The 20,102-nt window shown below is 35.7% G+C and overlaps 1 protein-coding gene across 2 annotated transcripts in view; it reads left to right on the top strand.

Annotated features, from left to right (window-relative positions):
• The window catches only part of Pfdn1 (prefoldin subunit 1), a 51,866-nt gene extending 32,067 nt beyond the window's left edge, over positions 1-19,799 (top strand). For both annotated transcript variants that reach the window (XM_090404125.1, XM_090404126.1), the window contains exon 4: positions 19,322-19,799. In XM_090404125.1, the coding sequence (XP_090260251.1) occupies positions 19,322-19,408 (87 nt within the window). In that variant the 3' untranslated portion in view covers positions 19,409-19,799. The remainder of the gene's footprint in view (positions 1-19,321) is intronic.
• The last annotated feature ends 303 nt before the right edge of the window (positions 19,800-20,102 follow it).

The raw sequence follows: 20,102 nt of genomic DNA, 5'->3' as shown, positions 1-20,102 counted from the left end.
TTCTAAACTTATCAGCATTTTTCAAAACATTTTGCTACCTTTATGATATTTATCGGGGTGCTTAAGGGTAAGCTACATAACTGAGTGGAGACCTCCACATAGCCTTTAAAGGAACGTGGAGAACTGACCAGGGCTTCTGACCTAATGTCTAATCCTCACCTTCTCGTTGTGCACCCTGTTAGGTATCTACCTGGATACTGAACAAAAGAGGATGGGCTGGCAATTTGGGATTTAGCCGACCAAATTGTATTCTTATTGACTTAAACCAAAACATAAAATGATGGTCCAACATGACAAAATTTCATGCCGGTTGGGGGGTGTCGCCCAGTTAAACAAGGCCCCAGTTGTTTTCACCAGGGAACCAGGGCGAACAGTGAAAAGTCAGCTACTGGAACAAATCCGAAAGCACACCCTAACTCAACATCACCAGAGTTAAAGATTGGTACTATCAACATAAGAGGCCTGAATGGCAAAGAAATAGAGCTAGCTGAGGAATTAGATAAGTACCAGATCGACATAATAGGGGTTGATTCTAACAAAAAAGACAAAAACTGGTGAGATCTTTCTGAGTAATAAATACAAAATGTTATATTCAGGCAATGACAATTGAAGAAAAAAAGGAGTAGCCAAGCAGAAAATAAGAGGTTAATCTTCTTGAATGAAAGGCAATCTTGAGTAGTGATGTGGGCAAATATGAAATTGAGAACTGGACAATGAGACTGACGAAAATCTCGACAATGAACTACGAATAGCCGTCTCATCAAGGGCGGCTAATATTTCTAAGCTTTCACAAAAAAAGCAGTTTCAGCCTTCTCACTAAAAAGTTTAAGATTAAAGGTAAGCTTGTACGAGGTGCGAGATTAAAGGTGAGTCTTGTACGAGACTTATTTGTGGCAATGGTCCCACAGAAGATTCTACTAAGGTAGAAGTGGAGGAATTTTTTGTGTCTTTAGAGCAGGGGTGGGTAACCTTTTTAGTATCAAGGGCGAAAATTGCTAATTTAAAATCTTCCGCATGCGACTGGCAAATTTTAACTCTTATATATAGTGTATGTAGTGTGCAATATATATCTCAATAAGTAAATGTGCAACATTCTCATCTGATATGGTATCTTTTAATTACAATTGTGTAGACATGTAATTATAACAATCAAGCAAAGGATATGTTTAATTTATTTAAAAAATGGCATTTATTTTATTTTAACTGAGAACTTTATTAAAGCAATAATAGCATAATAAATATTTCATCAAAGTTAATGAAGCTTACCTTTAATCTTCAACTTTTTAGTGAGAAGGCTGAAACTGCTTTTTTTGTGAAAGGTTAGAAATATTAGCCGCCCTTGATGAGATGGCTACTCATAGTTCAGTGGCGAGATTTTCGTCAGTGAGTCTTATACAAAGCCGATTTTTTGCCAGACTTAATTTTGAAAAAAATTGCTCGCATTGATAAGTAGTAGAAAACTGAGGAGCTATTTTCAAGGCGTTATTTTTTAAAGAAGGGAATTTCTCAGAATCAATAGATTTGTTAAAGTCCAATACAGGCAGATTACTATATTTTGATCTCAAACTGTTATCACACTGCAAATCAATCAACTCTAATTGCAAGGAATGGGAAACTTCCTCAGGGTGTATATCAAAAGGTGTTTCAAATATTTGTAACTCAATTCTTTGATTTTTCATATCTTCAAATCTCTTTTGAAATTGATTTAAAACACTTTGACACTCATCAACATACTCACTTGTTGATTTTGGATTGTGTTCTCTTAATTTTGGAAAATGCGTAAAGCGGTTTTTTTTCAGTTGGGTAAGAAATAATTGAAGCATCGATTCAAAGCTCTTGATATGAGTGAGCAAAGAGGTCATTAGCTGATTGGGGCCTTGTAATTTCAAATTTAGATTATTCAAATGACTAGTTATGTGTACTAAAATGCTAAATCACTTTGAAACTTTCATCCTCTAATTCTTTAATGTCCAAGAAAATTTTCACTTCGTCTTTAAGTTCATAAAATCGCTTGAGCATTTGAACTCTACTTAGCTACCTAACTTCACAATGGTACAATAAGTTCCCATATTCGGCTTCAAGATCTTGCAAAAATTCTTTGAATTTCCTGTTGTTCAACCCTTTACTTTTTATCAAATTAATGACCTTTGTTACTACATTCGTGATGCTGTTCATCTTGAGTGACTTTGCACGTAGATTTTCCATATGAATGAAGAAGTGGCACACAATTAAAGCATTTGAGTTCAATTGACGTTTCTTAAATTCTTATTTAATCAGAGCCACGAGCCCTTTTTCAAGACCTACCATGGATGGAGCACCATCTGTAGCGAGACCACTCGGTTTTTCATACGGTAAATCGAAATCCTTTAATGCTGAATTAACCATTTCAAATAAATCTTCACCTTTAGTTGTCCCCTTCATTGATTTTAAAGCAAGAAATTCTTCTCGTATATTGAAATCTGTAGTTATTCCCCATACAAATATAGCCATTTGTGCAGTATTTGACAGATCAGTAGTCTCATCGATGGCTAATGAGCAAAACAAATTCTGCTGAATTTACTTTCAAAGAAGTTTGGATGTCATCAGCAATATCTTTAATATGGTCAGAAACAGTTCTTCTTGATAGGGTAATATTTTTAAACAAACTCAGTTTTTCTGGATATAAAATCTCGACAGTAGTAAGGATGCAATTTGTTCACACAACGCATAACTAGCTTGTGTTACAGATGGTCTTTCCTGAATAAGCTTTTTAAAAAAGAGATTGGCTTTTGATTATATTTTCTTTCAAGAAAATTATTGTCTAAACTATCTTGTCTAAACCTTCTGATCCTTTTAAATTTTCATATTTCTTACGCTTACTCAAATAATGCCATTCAAGATTATATTTTTTGTATACTGCAACATGTTCGTTACAAATAAGACAAACGCACTTGTCATAAATTTCAATGAAGTATAGTTCTGCCCATTTTTCACAAAAAAAGCACATTCACCACTTCTTTTATGCATTTCACTACAACTTGTCATTAAAAAAATAAATTGAATAAAATTGGTTAATTTTATTCAATTTATTATTATTCAACTGGTTAATTACAAGACACTTGTAGTGAATGTTTTCACACGTGGGAAAATGTCATGGCATGGTGGTAATTGGGAAGCAACCAATCAGAGAAAGTCTGAAATTTTCCCACAAGAAATGCTCCTAATTTCTTTTTATTTTAATGGCTGGTCTCGATTTGATGGTTGCCAGACGTATGACAATCATATTTTATGTAATATGGTTATTTTTTATTTTGTATATATAATTATTTAAATTTAAATATACAAATACCAATATATAAAACAACCAATATACAAAATGATCGACAACATGACAAAATTTCATGCTGGCTGGGGCATCGCCCAGGTAAACAAGACCCGTTATTTTCGCCAGGGAACCAGGTCGAACAGCGAAAAGTCAGCTACTGGAACAAATCTGAAAGCACACCCCAACTCGACATCACCAGAGTTAAAGATCGATACTATCAACATTAGAAGCCTGAATGACAAAGAAATGGAGCTAGCTGAGTAATTAGATAAGTACCAGATCAACATAATAGGGGTTGACTCTAACAAAAAAGACAAAAACTGGTGAGATCTTTCTGAGCAATAAATACAAAATGTTATATTCAGGCAATGACAATCAAGGAAAAGAAGAGGTAGCCATAGTATTCAACACTAAATACGAGGCTAATCTTCTTGAATGGCAGGCAGTCTCAAGTAGGGTGATGTGGGCTAATATCAGAATGGGGAACTGGACAATGAGACTTATTTGTGCCTATGGTCCCACAGAAGGTTCTACTAAGGTAGAAGTGGAGGAATTTTTTGAGACTCTAGAGAAAGCTACTGACACAATGAAAAAGGAAAAGTTGGTCCTTGTTGCGGATCTAAATAGCAGAGTAGTAAGTGATTGTCAGACATATAAAAATGTTTTGGGAAAATTTGGAGAAAAGAGCAATGCTAATAATGGCAAATACCTGTTGTCTGTTGGATTTCTGCTCAGGACATGGACTGGTTATTACTAACAATATGTTCCAACATAAAAATGTGCACAAATTCACATGTAGAGAAGAGGCATGGAATAAGAGAAGTCTCATTGACTATGTTATTGTTGATAATCGTGTTTTCTCCCTGGTTCAGGACACCAGAGTGTACAGAGGATTTGAAATTGGAAGTGATCACTATTTAGTCTTGAGCAGAATAAAATTGAATTTCATATTGAAAAGAATGACATGTAAGAAAGTTTTAAAGCAAATAAAAGATGAGCAGCTCTCAGATGTGAACTGTAGACTAAAATACAGAAAGATTATTGAAGAAAAAATGAGTTTGAGAACAAGAACAAAACCTTGCAGAAAACCCTGATCTATTCAGCCAGTCTGCAAGGATAGAAAATTCAGAACTCCATGGTGGACACAGGAAGTTAAAGAGGCAGGGAAGAAAAAGAAGAAAGCATATCAAAAGCTCCTGGCAAATAAGTCAGCTTGTGCTCTTAGAGAATACAGAGACAAATGTAAGAAAGCTAAACACTGTGTAAAACTAGCTAAACAAAAGTCATGGGAGGACTTTGGCAAGATCATAGAAAATAAATATCAAGAAGGTTGCAAAATATTCTGGAGGTTGTTGAAGAAGATTAGAATGGAGGAAAGAGTACTGTAAAAGGAGTTAGAGATGATAAAGGTGATATGAAAACGGGAGAAAAACACATCCTTGAAGTATGGAGTAAGCACTTCGAACGAAAAATTGCTAAATGAAACAAGCAGTGATCTCACAGTGGTAAAAAAACACTCAACAGGCATACAGTCAGGAATAAATATAAATACTTGAAGGAGAAAAAGCCATCAAAGGCTTGAAATGTGGAAAGGCAGCAGGAGTAGATGATATTCGAGCAGAAATTATGAAGTATGCTGGTATAAAAGTCTTACAGTGGCTGCACAGCATAGTTCAGAAAGCCTGGACAGAGGGAATTTATTCCCAATGATTGGAGTAGAGCTCTAATACTACCCGTATATAAAAAGGGAAATAAAACTGAATGTGAGAATTACAAAGGTATATCCCTACTGAGTGTTCCAGGCAAGATTTATGCGAGTAAACTTGAGAAATGGTTGAGAAGAAGTATGGAAGAAAAGCTTGGTGAAGAACAATCTGGATTCAAGCCAAATAGAGGTTCTCAAGATCAGATCTTCACTTTACGACAAATAGTTGAGAAAACATGGGAATATAACAAAGATCTGTATTTAATTTTTGTCGATCTGGAAAAGGCATATGACAAAGTGCCAAGAGAGAAGCTATTCAATACGCTACAGTTATATGGTGTCAATGGGACATTATATCAAGCAATGCTTAGTCTTTATTTGAGTTGCAAGCCAGCAATTAGAATTGAAGGTAGTACAGGAAGATGGTTTAATGTTAAAATCTGGTGTGAGACAAAGATGTACATTATCCCCTCTGTTATTCATTATCTATATGGATCACATTGTGAAGGAAAGTGGTATTCAGTCTGATATCAAAATTGGATATGTTAATCTCAGCTGTTTGCTTTCTGCAGATGATGTTATACTTCTAAATAAATCCACTACAAGTCTGCTAGATTCCCTGACTAAATTGAATAACTGTTGTAATAGATATGGTATGAAGGTCAGCAATAAAAAGACAAAGACAATGGAAATGGGTATAATCGTTGAAAATGTTACCTGTGTTTCGAACGAAGAAATTGTGGAACAAGTAAAATATTTCAACTACTTAGGCACGATTTTTAGTGAAGATTATGGAAATAGACAACGGAATCAACAAAGCTGGTATGGTAGGAAGTCTATTTCCATAATCTTCAATATTTCTTATTCCTTATGACTCTTCTTCAATAACTCTTATTCCATATGAATAAATTCATATGGAATAAGAGAGAAATTAGTCGTAACACAAAATTAGCTGTATACAAGACAGTGTTCAAACCAGTTTTAACTTATGGATCTAAGAGCTGAGTCAGAAGTAAAACACTTGAACAAAGACTAGAGACCACAGATATGAGAGTCCTGAGAAAGATTAGAGGCGTGAACAGATGGCATCAATGTCAATATCATATTAAAAACGAGGATATTATGAAAGAACTTGATATTGTCAGCATCCAGGAATGCGTTAGCAGAGCTAATCTCAGGTGGTATGGTCACTTAAATAGAATGGGGGAGGAAAGATTAGCAAAACAGGTGTTCTCTGCCAGGTTGGCAGGAAAACAACTCAGAGGAACACCATGATATAGGTGGATTGATACGGTACAAAGTGCCTTAGACGATAGAAATATAAGATCTGATAATGTTGGAGTCTTGACAAGTAATAGACTGATTTGGAGGAAAATTGTAGATAGGAAGTTAGTAATGATGTAAATTTTTCATGTAGTACTATCATATCCTGTACACCCTTTGAGGGTACACGTCAAGAATTTGATGATGAAATTTAAATAAATTTAATTGTAATAAATTTAAGTTGTTATAAAATTTTATTTATTTGTACATACGAGTACATCAGCAAAGGGGCGAATTGAAATAGACTCATGGGTGAAATTTCCCCCACAGGGGAGGTCCCCACCACTGCGTTAGAGAAAGCAACGGACACAATGAAAAATGAAAAGTTGGTCCTTGGGGATCTAAATAGCAGAGTAGAAAATGATTATTAGACATACAAAAATATTTTGGAAAAATTTGGAGAAAAGAGCAAAGCTAATAATAATGGCAAATACCTGTTGGATTTCTGCTCAGGATATGAACTGGTTATTACTAAATTCCAACATAAAAATGTACACAAATTCACTTGGAGAAGTCTTCTCACATTTATTCCATATTCTCTTGAGACACCTGTGTGATGTGACTTACTAGGAACTTTCGATGTTCTCTCTTGTTTTCTGTACTACCTCTCTAACTTCTTGTATTCAAATGAAGTTTGGGTGATTTGTCTATCCTAGCAAACAGCTCTCCAGCTGAATCAATCAGTGCTTTCTTTAGAATGTACCACTGAGAATCTATGGTTTGGTTTTCAAACTCTTTTATTTCTTCTTGAATAAACTTTGTATCTTTGAGTCTACAGCTTACCTCGTAAAGATTCTTTTTTAAAGCTTCCTTCATTTCTTTTCAGATATGGTGTTCGTATCTTGCTGAGAACTCATTGGTGATCATTTGTTTCAAATCCTCTGTATACTCTGGTGTCCTTTATCAGTGTGGAGATATAACAGTTAACAATAATATAAACTTCTTATTTCTTGTCTTCTCTCTCTCTCTCTGTGAATTTGTGCACATTATTATGTTGAAACATGGTATTCGTAATGAGTAGTCCATGTCCTGGACAGAGATTCAGCAGGTACTTCCCATTATTATTAGCTTTGCACCTCGTACAACTTTTCCTAAAACATTTTGCTGTTTAAATTTCGAACAATGACCAGCTTTTACTTTGTTAGTTGTCTTCTTGAATGACTTGAAATATTCCTCTACTCTTTTAGGAGGACCTTCTATGGAATCACAGGCACAGATAAATTTCATCATCCAATTCTCAATTATGAAATTTGCCCATGCCAATGTACTTAAAACTGCTTTGTCACTCAAATTTATCTTTGTGTGTTTAGTACCAAATTTAGACTTTTTTTTTACTTATGTCAGTCTTTGATTCTGCTGATGTTGAGCTAGAGTTTTGTTCTAGTAGACTTTTCATTGTTTCTTCTGGTTCCTTGACAAAAACAGTAGAGCCTTGTATAACAGGCCACCTCCCCAATTGGCATGGCACAGCATTGTGTCATTTTTTTTAACATCGTTTTCTTTTGGTTTATGCTAGTATGGAATAATTTGGTAGGCTAAATTGCAATTTCTAATCCCTGATCGTTCATTCAGTATCCAGGTGGATATCTACTAATGGGGCACACCACCTGAAGTCTTCCATTTATATAGCTTTATCCTTTAAGTGTTCAACTATGACAAAAAAGTAAAATAAAAGTGGCAGATCAGTGCTGCCTCTGGTAGCCTCACATTAGTTGATGGTAAATGGTGACTGAAATCATTAAAGAACATAAAAGCAGAAAGCATAATATCGACCTGATGAGACTATTTGTGGAATACACACACACACAGTTGACCCTTGAACAACATGGGTTTGATCTGTGCGGGTCCACTCATACACTGATTTTTTATTTCAATACATGTATTATTTGAAAAATTTTTTGAGATTTGTGACAATTTGAAAAAACTCAGAACAACCACATTGCCTAGAAATATTGAAAAAATCAAGAAAAAGTTAGGTATGTCATGAATGCATAAAATATGTAGATACTAGTCTATTTTATCATTTACTATCATTAAATATACACAAATCTATTATAAAAAAGTTAATATTTATCAAAATGTATGCACACAAACACTTACACTATACATGGTGCCATTCACATCATCAAATTCCTGCCATGTACCCTCAAGGGGTGTACAGGATATGATAGCACCACATTAAAAAAAATTACATCATTATTAACTTCCTATCTACAATTTTCCTCCAAATCAGTCTGTTACTTGTCAAGACTCCAACATTGTCAGATCTTATATTTCTATCGTCTAAGGCACTTTGTACCATATCAATCCACCTATATCTTGGTCTTCCTCTGGGTCATTTTCCTGCCAACCTGGCAGAGAACACTTGTTTTGCTAATCTTTCCTCTCCCATTCTATTTATCTTGGTCTTCCTCTGGGTCATTTTCCTGCTAACCTGGCAGAGAACACTTGTTTTGCTAATCTTTCCTCTCCCATTCTATTTAAGTGACCACACCAACTGAGATTAGCTCTGCTAACGCATTCCTGGATGCTGACAATGTCAAGTTCTTTCCTAATATTGTCGTTTTTAATATGATATTGCCATTGATGCCATCTGTTCACGCCTCTAATCTTTCTCAGGGCTCTCATATCTGCGGTCTTTAGTCTTTGGTCAAGTGTTTTACTTCTGACCCAGCTCTCAGATCCATAAGTTAAAACTGGTTTGAACACTGTCTTGTGTACAGCTAATTTAGTGTTCCAACTAATTTCTCTCTTATTCCATATGAATTTATTCAATTGACTTCCCACCATACCAGCTTTGCTGATTCTGTTGTCTATTTCTATATTTAATTTACCATCTTCAGTAAAAATTGTGCCTAAGTAGCTGAAATGTTTCATTGTTTCTACTTTCACATCCATACAGCACCACAGGGAATACCATTGCTTTCATGATCCTGATTTTTGTTACAAGGCTAATATCTTTTATCTTTAAAGATCTTGCTTAAATTTGTCATCGTTAATATGAAGTCTTATATATGTAAGTAAATACTAATTTCTTTATCACGTTATCCTTTCATTTTTTTATGTCTAGTCTTAATAATACATATAACATCTGTCTTTTGCGTTATATGCCAGCCTGGTTGGCCGAGTGGTTAGCATATTTGCTCTCCAGCCGAAAGGCTGCAGGCTCGAATCCCGCCGTGGGCATGGATATTTGTTTGTGGAAATACTAGTAGTGGTGGTCGGCGGTAGATGGTGTAGGTATGATGAAGGTAGTTGCAGCTGGAATGGTGAAGACAGATAGTTGTAGAGCAGGTACCCTCCCTTGATGAGTCTTTGGACTCCCTGGAGGTGTCGGGTAATAATAATAATATAAGACAATATTGATGTAGATACTGACAGACAATTCATCTTCTAAACAGATGACTTAGAGTATTGATAAATACAGTACTGTAAATGTATTTTCTCTTCCTTATTGTCTTAGACTCATCGAGGGAGGCTCTAAACATCATGTCCACACAACTATTCGACATTCTCACAGTATCTATCATACTTTGCCTTGAACTCATTCGCTGGTATAGCACCCACAATAGACTCTGGCAGCTTATTCCACTCATTTACCACTCTTGCCCAGCTTCCATAGATGTCCCCTAGTTCTCCCACTACCAGTCCTGATTTCAGAAATATCCTCTGAATTAATCCTGTAGAAACCCTTCAGCAATCTCCCCTTTTCCGCCTATCAACCAATTTCTGCAACCCACAAATCTTCAACCTGTTCTCATAAGGTTCATTCCGTAGACCTGCTATCATCTTGGTCGCTCGCCTCTGGATCCTCTCCACTTCCTCCACAACCAGAAGAAACCTAGGTGACCAAATTTGGGCACAGTAGTCGAGATGAGGTCTTATCAATGCTCGGTACAGAGGAACAATAACTTGCTTGTCTCTGCTCGTCAAAGTATGTTTCAGCAACCAAGTGATTTGATGAGCTGATTTAGCCACTTTTGCAGTGTGTTCCCTATCCACCAACACTCCCAAGTCCCTGACCTCATCAATCTCCTGAAGTACAATTCCACCAATGTCACTGCGCACCCAGGAAGGGGGCTGAGGGACCCCCCCCAAAGAAAAGGTTAAAAAAACAAATTTAGGAAAAGTATTTTAGAAAATTTTAATTCTCTAAAAGAGAATTAAAATTTTCTAATTAAAATTCATTTTTTATTTATGTTGTGTCATGTCTTCTATTTCAAAAATGCTTATGAATTAGGGGTCACATAAGGTGAGAGAACCCTATAGCATGTTTCTCAACCTATGGTCTGCGGACCACAGGTGGTCCACGACGATGGGACAGGTGGTCCACAGGCTTAAATTAACGAAATAAATCTATATATTTTAATTATCCAAACAAAACAAATTAAAATTGAATAAGTAAGTAAAAATTATTAAAATAAAATGAATACTTAAAAAACAAAAAAAAAAAAAAATAGCGACAGAATGTCCATTCCATGAACATTCTGCCACTATTTTAATTTGTAGCGGCAGAATGACAAGTAATAAAAGAGGGGTGAAGTGAAAAACAATATGGTTTTATTGCTTCCACCTTCCCTTGCTGTTTTGTCAGATTTGAAGTGAACATGTGTTATCCACATGCCCACATTTCAATCAATTGCTTGTTGTTTATTGATTTTTATTGTTGAAGGTTTTCCTCCTTCACCCAAGGCTCAATATATCTTCAGAAGTGCAAAGTAATACTTAGACAAAATGTGTTGTGAGTTAACTCCAGTATTTATATATTTTTCGGAAATCATGCAAAAAGCAAGCTGATAATGTTGGAGACTTGACAAGTAACAGACTGATTTGGAGGAAAATTGTAGATAGGAAGTTAGAAATTATGTAATTTTTTTCATGTAGTACTATCATATCCTGTACACCCCTTGAGGGTACATGGCAGGAATTTGATGATGATGATGAAATAAATTTTTATAATCACCTAATGAATTGTATCGAATGAATGAAATTTAACGACTTTTAGTTGAACAGATAAAAATATTTTTAATGCAAATTCATTGTATTAAAAATATTTTTATCCATTCAACTCGCCCCCCCCAGATTAAATCCTGGGTGCACCACTGACCAATGTGGTATACTGCTGCTAATCTTTTCAGCCCAAAATGCATAACCTTACATTTTGGCACATTAAATTGACATCCATTCTCCTTAGCCCAGAACTCCAATCTATCCAAATCATCCTGCAAAATTTTGACAGCTTCTGCATTCACTATTGCCCTACCCAACTTTGCATCAGCAGTGAACAAATGAACCTTTCCTCTTAGATCCTTCCCTATATCGTTAATGAACAAATTAAATAGCAGTGGTCCAAGAACAGAACCCTGAGGCACACCACTAGTCACAGGCCGTCTTTTGGGTTCTACTCCTGAATAAACTACTCTCTGATATCTCTCATCAACCATCCACCTATCCATCTCACCAACCCTATATCCTTTCTCATATGTTACAGTTTACGGATTAGAATTCCATGTGGTATCCTGTCAAAGACCTTAGCCAGGTCCAGCAGTATCACTGTAAACCCTTATCCAGTTCAGCCGTCACTGTGTTATAAAACTTGAGCAAGTTACTGAGGCATGATCTACCCTTCACAAAGCCATGCTGTCTCTTGTACAGTATCTCATTTTCATCAATCCATTCCTGTATTTTTCTCTTGACTACTTTCTCCAAGAACTTGACAATGACTCCTGATATGCTGATCGGTCGGTAATTTGCAACAGTAGTCTTGGATCCTCCTTTATGCGGTGGAACTATTTTCCCCTCTTTCCACACCTTTGGGACTAAACCAGACCTGAGACTCAGATTAAACAACATGGTCAAGGGCACTGATAATTCTTTAGCTGCTTCATGTAAGACCCATGCCGGTATATCCAATCCCACAGATGTATTCACATTAAGGTTCTGTAATAGACTATTCACCTCCACTTCATTCATCACAATTCCCATATAAACTAATGGTTCCTTCATTCTTTCTCACCACCTGGATGATATACTCTTGCAAAGTGCTCACTCAATAATTCAACTATATCAACTGATTCAGTTACCTCCCTACCATCGGCATTCCTTAAAATCATTCTGCCGCGTAGGTTTTTTTTTTGCTTGCTGCATATTTAAAGAACTGTTTGGGATTCTCTTTAGCTTGCATAGCTAGTTTCCTTTCATAATCTGCTTTTGCTTTTCTTACCACATTCGTTACCCTTCTGGCCTGCACTTTATACCGTTTGTGTGCCTGCAGGTCACCCCTTTCTTTAAATTACCTCCACAGTTTCTTTTTTTGCAGCTCAAGCTTAATGGTGTTATTCATCCATTTAATCCTTACTTGTTTTACTATTCGGACCCTAGTTATACAATCAGCCATAACCTCCTGTAAATGCTCCTTGACCACTTCCCATGCTCTATCGACATCCAGCCCTTGCAGTTTTACATGCCATGGCACTGAAACAAGCAATCTCCTAAGCTTGTCATACTTGCCAGCACGTTAATTCCACATATACCCTGTCTTAATCGAAAATTCCACACCTTTAGCCACCTCCCAGGTCAAGACCTTATGACTCTCCCCAATAGGTGGCAACATGGTCATATTCATTACAGTCATTCTGAGATGCTATTACCAGGTCAAGCACTCTCAAACCCCTAGTATTTTCTATTACATGCTGTCTCAGATAGTTATCCCTTAATAATTGAATAAAATCCAGTTCTTTCCTCACATGTGTCCTCTCCTCCTTCCAATCAATGTTACCATAGTTGAAATCCCCCATAATAATTACCCTCCTGACACTCATTTCATCAGTTTGTTTATGCATACTATTTTCATCTATTCCATCACCTGGTCTATAGCAGCACCCAACTGTATATTTTGTTCTGCTAGTCACAATCTCACACCAAATAGCCTCAAATGAGCTCTTTTCACTATTCTGTAATACAACTTCAAATCTCCTTGGCTGCAGTTCATCAGCTATCATCAATAACATTCCTCCCCCCATTTTATTCTCTCTGTCCCTCCTAAACACACTATAACCTACACATTCTATCCCACTAACTATATCCTCTTCCGTCAGCCATGTTTCACTAATGCCAATAACCTGTGGCCAGAAAGAGCCAACCAAGGCCAAAAATTCTTCCTTCTTGTTCCTAATACTCCTGGCATTAGTATACATGAAATGCAGAGGTCCCTTTGTCCCACCCCTATCTTGATATGTTATTCTAACTATCCCATTCCGATTTCTTGTCCTAAGTACTGGCTCGGGTACATTATATACATTCTTACACTCAACTGTCTCACTGATATCTGCATATCCCCCCCCCCCTCCTTGGTAGGTCTAGTTTCCCTGGTTCTGCACATCATTTCATTCAGCGACACTTTTTCCAGTCTCTGCACACCAAATCCATTCAAATGCAGGCTATCCATCTTGTATAAATCCTTTCGCTCATCAAACTCATTCCACACATCCACAAATTCCACACCATACCGTCTGCATAACCTGCACATAGCGTCATTTGCGATATAATACATACAAAATATGTGTTAATAGACGGTTTGTTATTGATGAGGCTTCCAGTCAACGTTAGGATATTAGTAAAGTTTTAGGGGGTCAAAAGTTGTATATGGATTTTCGACTGTGCAGGGGTCAGCACCCTTAAAACCCCTCATTGTGCAAGAGGTCACTTGTATATATAACATGTGGATGTATATTTACATATATATTCATCTTTTGACAAATAGAACAAATCTGAAAGCACACCACAACTCAACATCACTAGAGTTAAAGATCGGTACTGTCAACATAAGAAGACCGAATGGCAAAGAAATGGAGCTAGCTGAGGAATTAGATAAGTACCAGATTGACATAATAGGGGTGATTGAAACAAAAAAGACAAAAACTGGTGAGATCTTTTTGAGCAATAAATACAAAATGTTATGTTCAGGAAATGACAATCGAGGAAAAGGAGTAGCCATAGTATTCAACACAAAATACGAGGCTAATCTTCTTGAATGGCGGACAGTCTCAAGTAGAGTGATGTGGGCTAATATCAGAATGGGGAATTAGACAATGAGACTTATTACTGCCTATGGTCCCACAGAAGGTTCTACTAAGGTAGAAGTGAGGAATTTTTTGATGCTTTAGAAAAAGCAACTGACACAATGAAAAAGGAAAAGTTGGTCTTTGTTGGGGATCAAAATAGCAGAATAGGAAATGATTGTCAGACAAGTAAAAATATTTTGGGGAAATTTGGTGAAAAGAGCAAAGCTAATAATAATGGCAAAGAGCTGTTGGATTTCTGCTTAGGACATGGACTGGTTAACTAACACCATGTTCCAACATATAATTGTGCACAAATTCACATGGAGAGAAGAAGCAAAGAATAAGAAAAGTCTCATTGACTATGTTATTGTTGATAGTGATGTTTTCTCCCTGGTGCAGGACACCACAGTGTACAGAGGATTTGAAATTGGAGTTGTTCACTATTTAGTCTTGAGCAGGATAAAATTCAATTTCATATTGAAAAGAATAACATGTAAGAAAGTTTTAAAGCGAATAAATGTTGAGCAGCTCTCAGATGTGAACTGTAGACTAAAAATACAGAAAGAGTTTGAGAACAAGAACCAAACCTTGGAGATTCACTGGCAAGCCTTGAAGAAAACCCTGATTGATTCAGCCAGAGAGGCATGTGGTGAGGTTGTCTGCAAGGATAGAAAAATCGCAACGCCATGGTGGACACAGGAAGTTATAGAGGCAGTGAAGGAAAAGAAGAAAGAAAGCATATCAAAAGTTCCTGTCAAATAAGTCAGCTTGTGCTCTTAGAGAATACAAAGACAAATGTAAGAAAATGGAAACACTGTGTAAAACTAGCTAAACAAAAGTCATGGGAGGACTTTGGCAAGAACATAGAAAATAAATATCAAGAAAGCGGTAAGATATTCTTGAGGTTATTGAAGAAGCTTAGAAATGGAGGAAAGAGTGCTGTAAAAGGAATTAGAGATGATAAAGGTGACATGAAAATGGGAGAAAAAGATATCCTTGAAGTATGGAGTAATTACTTTGAAAAATTGCTAAACGAAACAAGCAGTGATAGCACAGTGGTAAAAAAACACTCAACAGGCATACAGTCAGGAATACATATCCATACTTGAAGGAGAAAAAGCCATCAAAGGCTTGAAATGTGGAAAGGCAGCAGGAGTAGATGATATACGACCAGAAATGCTGAAGTATGGTGGTATAAGAGTCTTACAGTGGCTGCACTGCGTAGTTCAGAAAGCCTGGACAGATGGACGAATACCCGATGATTGGAGTAGAGCTCTTATAGTACCCATATATAAAAAGGGAAATAAAACTGAATGTGAGAATTCCAGAGGTATTTCTCTACTGAGTGTTCCTGGCAAGATCTATGCAAGTATACTTGAGAAACGTTCAGAAGAATTGTGGAGGAAAAGCTTGACAAGGTGCCAGGAGAGAAGTTAGAAGCTATTCAATATGCTACAGTTATATGGTGTCAGTGGGGCATTATATCAAGCAATGCTTAGTCTTTATTTGAGTTGCAAGTCTGCAATTAGAATTGAAGGTAATACTTGAAGATGGTTTAATGTTAAATCTGGTGTGAGACAAGGATGTACATTATCCCCTCTGTTATTCATTATCTATATGGATCACATTATGAAGGAAAGTGATATTAAAAATGATATCAGAATTGGAGATGTTAATGTCAGCTCTTTGCTTTATACAGACAATGTTATACTTCTAAATAAATCTGCTAAAAGTTTGTGTTGTAATAGATATGGTATGAAGGTCAGCACATTAAAAAGACAAAGACAATGAAAATAGGTGAAATTGTTGAAAATGTCCACTGCGTTTTGAACGGGGATCCTGTGGAACAAGTAAAACATTTCAGCTACTTAGGCATGATTTTCACTGAAGATGGTAAATTAAATATGGAAATAGACAACAGAATCAACAAAGCTGGTATGGTAGGAAGTCAATTGAATAAATTCATATGGAATAAGAGAGAAATTAGTCAGAACACTAAATTAGCTGTATACAAGACAGTGTTCAAACCAGTTTTAACTTATGGATCTGAGAGCTGCGTCAGAAGTAAAACACTTGACTAAAGACTAGAGACCGCAGATATGAGAGTCCTGAGAAAGATTAGAGGCATGAAGAGATGGCATCAATGGCAGTATCATATTAAAAACGAGGATATTATGAAAGAACTTGATATTGTTGGCATCCAGGAATGCGTTAGCAGAACTAATCTCAAGTGGTATGGTCACTTAAACAGAATGGGCGAGGAAAGATTAGCAAAACAAGCATTCTCTGCCAGGTTGGCAGGAAAACAACCCAGAAGGAGACCAAGATAAACGTGGATTGATACGGTACAAAGTGCCTTAGATGATAGAAATATAAGATCTGATAATGTTGGAGACTTGACAAGTAACAGACTGATTTGGAGGAAAATTGTAAATAGGAAGTTAGTAATGATGTAAATTTTTCATGTAGTGCTATTATATCCTGTGCACCCCTTCAGGGTACATGTCAGGATTTTGATGTGATGATATCATCTTTGGAAAGATGAGAAATACAAAACAATGAGCATTTTTTTTTAATCACCAAAGTTTATTGAAGAAAGTGATTACTATATTTCAAGCTGCTACATTATAGAAAGGATATCTGAGCATGGCTGTTTTTTAGAATCTCATTGAATGTAAGTTACAGTGGGTGTCTACTTATTTTGATTAAATGGGAACCTTCTTCCGAAAAAATAAAAAGGTCTTGATAAGTTTTCAAAATCACATGCAATGGGCACTCACCTCAGCTGAAAAACAACAACCCCAATCGTTGATTTGTTACTGTTCTATTTATCGCCTATCTGAGATGTATCAAGTAGATGGACTGATTAGAGGTTTTAGGTAATTTTAATGCAGCTGGCTTGCCATTCTTCTACTGCATTCCTCTAAAGCTAAGTATTTTGTGTGTGTGTTTACAGGTCTTGTTTGCCTGTTTGTGAGAGGAAAACCCTGCCACCTCTTCAAGACTAACTCGTCTTCATTTGAAAAGCCCTGATAATTCTTTGTTTTATATGGGATTCAAGCCCAACTCTTTCCAACCCAAGGATTCTGTCTATACCAACTGATAGAGAGCTCTTTTTGTAACTGTTCTGTTTTAATGAAATATATATTTAATGATAAATATATATACAGTCATCTCTCGACTTACACCCTTTTGAAGATACGTCCGTGATCCCATAAGAGAATAAATAAGATTTTCGACTGTACTTTTGACCTAGTTGCAAATGAACGTAAAGTAAAAATATTTCTATTTAGTCAGAATGCATCATGCGCATTCAGTGGAAACCTCGTTCAGCAGTTCCTCTATTGATTTTGTCTTTGAGAAATAGGTTATTTGTGTACTAATTGTTAAATGTTTTGCGATGTTTTGTGCAACATGGTCCCCACATTCCCAATCAAAAAACCTAATGAAGAATCACAGAAAAAGAGGCGAGTAATTGATCTTGAAACGAAATTGCGAGTTTTAAAGCAACATGAAGCTGGTAAGTGTGTCAATGGGATCACACAAGACTTTGGATGGTCTCATTCTACAGTGATGTACCGTTTTGAAAAATAAGGATAAAATTGGTGATATGGAAAAGCTACTTGCATCATGGGTAGAGGACCTGAACCAAAAGCACATACCATAACCGCTAAAGCACTGTCTCTTCAACATGTTATAGGAGAAAGCACACACGGCCCAATTATGATTGCAAATTGAAGGCTTCTTCTGGTTGGTTCTTAGTGCCTTTACCATGCACTTCAAACATGCTGCAGAATTGACTGGAAAGGTAATAACCCTCCCTACACCACACCAAAATCTGGTTTGAAAGAAATTCAAAGAAGCTTGTGAAATGATAAAACATCATCCAAATCTGAACAAAAATGATGGATTAATTATTCCAAGCATGTGGAGGACTCATCTTCAACCCATATAGCAACCAGAACAACCCCAGACAGAAGAAAATCTCAATATGAAAGGACTGTAGAAATTGTTTAATGTAGTTCTTTTTTTTCCTCACCAGAGGTCAGGCTAGGATAAATGATTAAGAAACATTTAGATTTATTTTGCTTTTGTATAGCACAGCAGTGTGTAGCTTGTATATTGTACATATGTATGTTTTCCTGATGATGACCTCAATACAGAGATCGAAATGTTGATTGTTACTTGCTTAATGTTAAGTAAAGTAATTATTCTAACGTGTGTTGTCTCCATAAATTTTTCACTATCAATTTTATCCTGCTCAGCACTAAATGGTTATTACTTCCTATTTCAAGTCCTCTGTATATTCTTGTCTTGAATCGGTGGGAAAATATCATTGTCGGCAATAACACATTCAGTGAGACTTTTTTATTCCTTGCATCTTCTCTCCACGTGAATTTGTGCACTTTTTATGTTGGAACATGGTGTTAGTAATCACTAGTCCATGTCCTGAGCAGATGGTATACCAGGTACTTACCATTATTATTAGCTTTGCTGTTTGCTCCAAAGTTTCTCCAAAATTCTTATATTTCTGGTAACAATTTCTTATTCTGCTGTTTAGTTCTCCAAACAAGATTTTCATATGTCAGCTTCCTTCTCTTCTTTACCATAGACACAAATGAGTCTCATTGTCCAGTTCTCTATTCTGAAATTATCCACACCACTACTTGATATTGCTTCTATTCAAGGTATAAGTGTCTGATATAAGTACAGTATTTAGATTTCTTTTGTGTATCAAGGACAGCTTTTATACACTTTTTTTCGGAGCTTTAAATAAAACTTTTCTTTTTTTTTTTTTTAAAGAATAAAAAGGTAACTGGTAATAAGTATCAGGTTTGTGGCATTTAAGAATAAAATGATTGGATTATGATGTGTGTGTGTGTGTATATATATATATATATTTTTTTTTTTTTTTTTCTATTTCAGAGCAATAAAGCATACCTAGAAAGAAATTTAAAAGAAAGTGAAGATAATTTAAGAGAAATGATTGCACAGAAACAGAAAAGTCATTAAATTTTAAGTTTTTTGTAATATAGTGAAATTCTGTTCCAAGATGTTTTATATAAATGTGTAATTATGAAGAAATCTGTTTATTCCTTTCTTTATGAGTATTGATATTAATCACAACTGATTAATATTCCAAAAAAATGTTAACCTTATATTTGTGTTGTTTTTTTAACTGTTTCACTTGACTGATATACTTGTATAGAATGAAACTGCAAATATCCTTTTTGAATTTCTCTGATAGAATAGATTTTTATTTAAATCTATTAAGACTGTTGCTATAATTCTTTTCAACAGATTATTGCAGCAATGAATATGTTATGATCTTTTAGACAGTAAAAACTGTATACTTATAAACCTCTAGTTTTTATTATATAAAAATTGTTTTATTACATGAAAATTGTTTTTATTTTTTTTTTATGTTAAGGACATAAAAACTTAGCTAGCATCTGGCAACCTTGAAATATCAACTGAGAATTTTTGTTTCTATATATATATATATATATATATATATATATATAAAACCTTCAATATTATTATCATAGAGCAGGGGTGGCCAACTACACCTCCTTTTGGAGCCAAAATAATTCCGGTAAGACTTAGAAGAGCCACAACCTTTGACTGATGCAGGAGTGAGTGAGTGTGTACATGGCTCTGACTAATTTTAGTCAAACCTAATGACACACCTAATTTTAAAGAGCTT

The sequence above is a fragment of the Typopeltis vanoorti genome, chromosome 14, assembly GCF_054136105.1.
Source record: "Typopeltis vanoorti isolate ZY-2024b chromosome 14, IOZ_Tvanoo_1.0, whole genome shotgun sequence".
NCBI lineage: Eukaryota > Metazoa > Arthropoda > Arachnida > Uropygi > Thelyphonidae > Typopeltis > Typopeltis vanoorti.
This window is presented reverse-complemented; position numbering and strand designations above follow the sequence as displayed.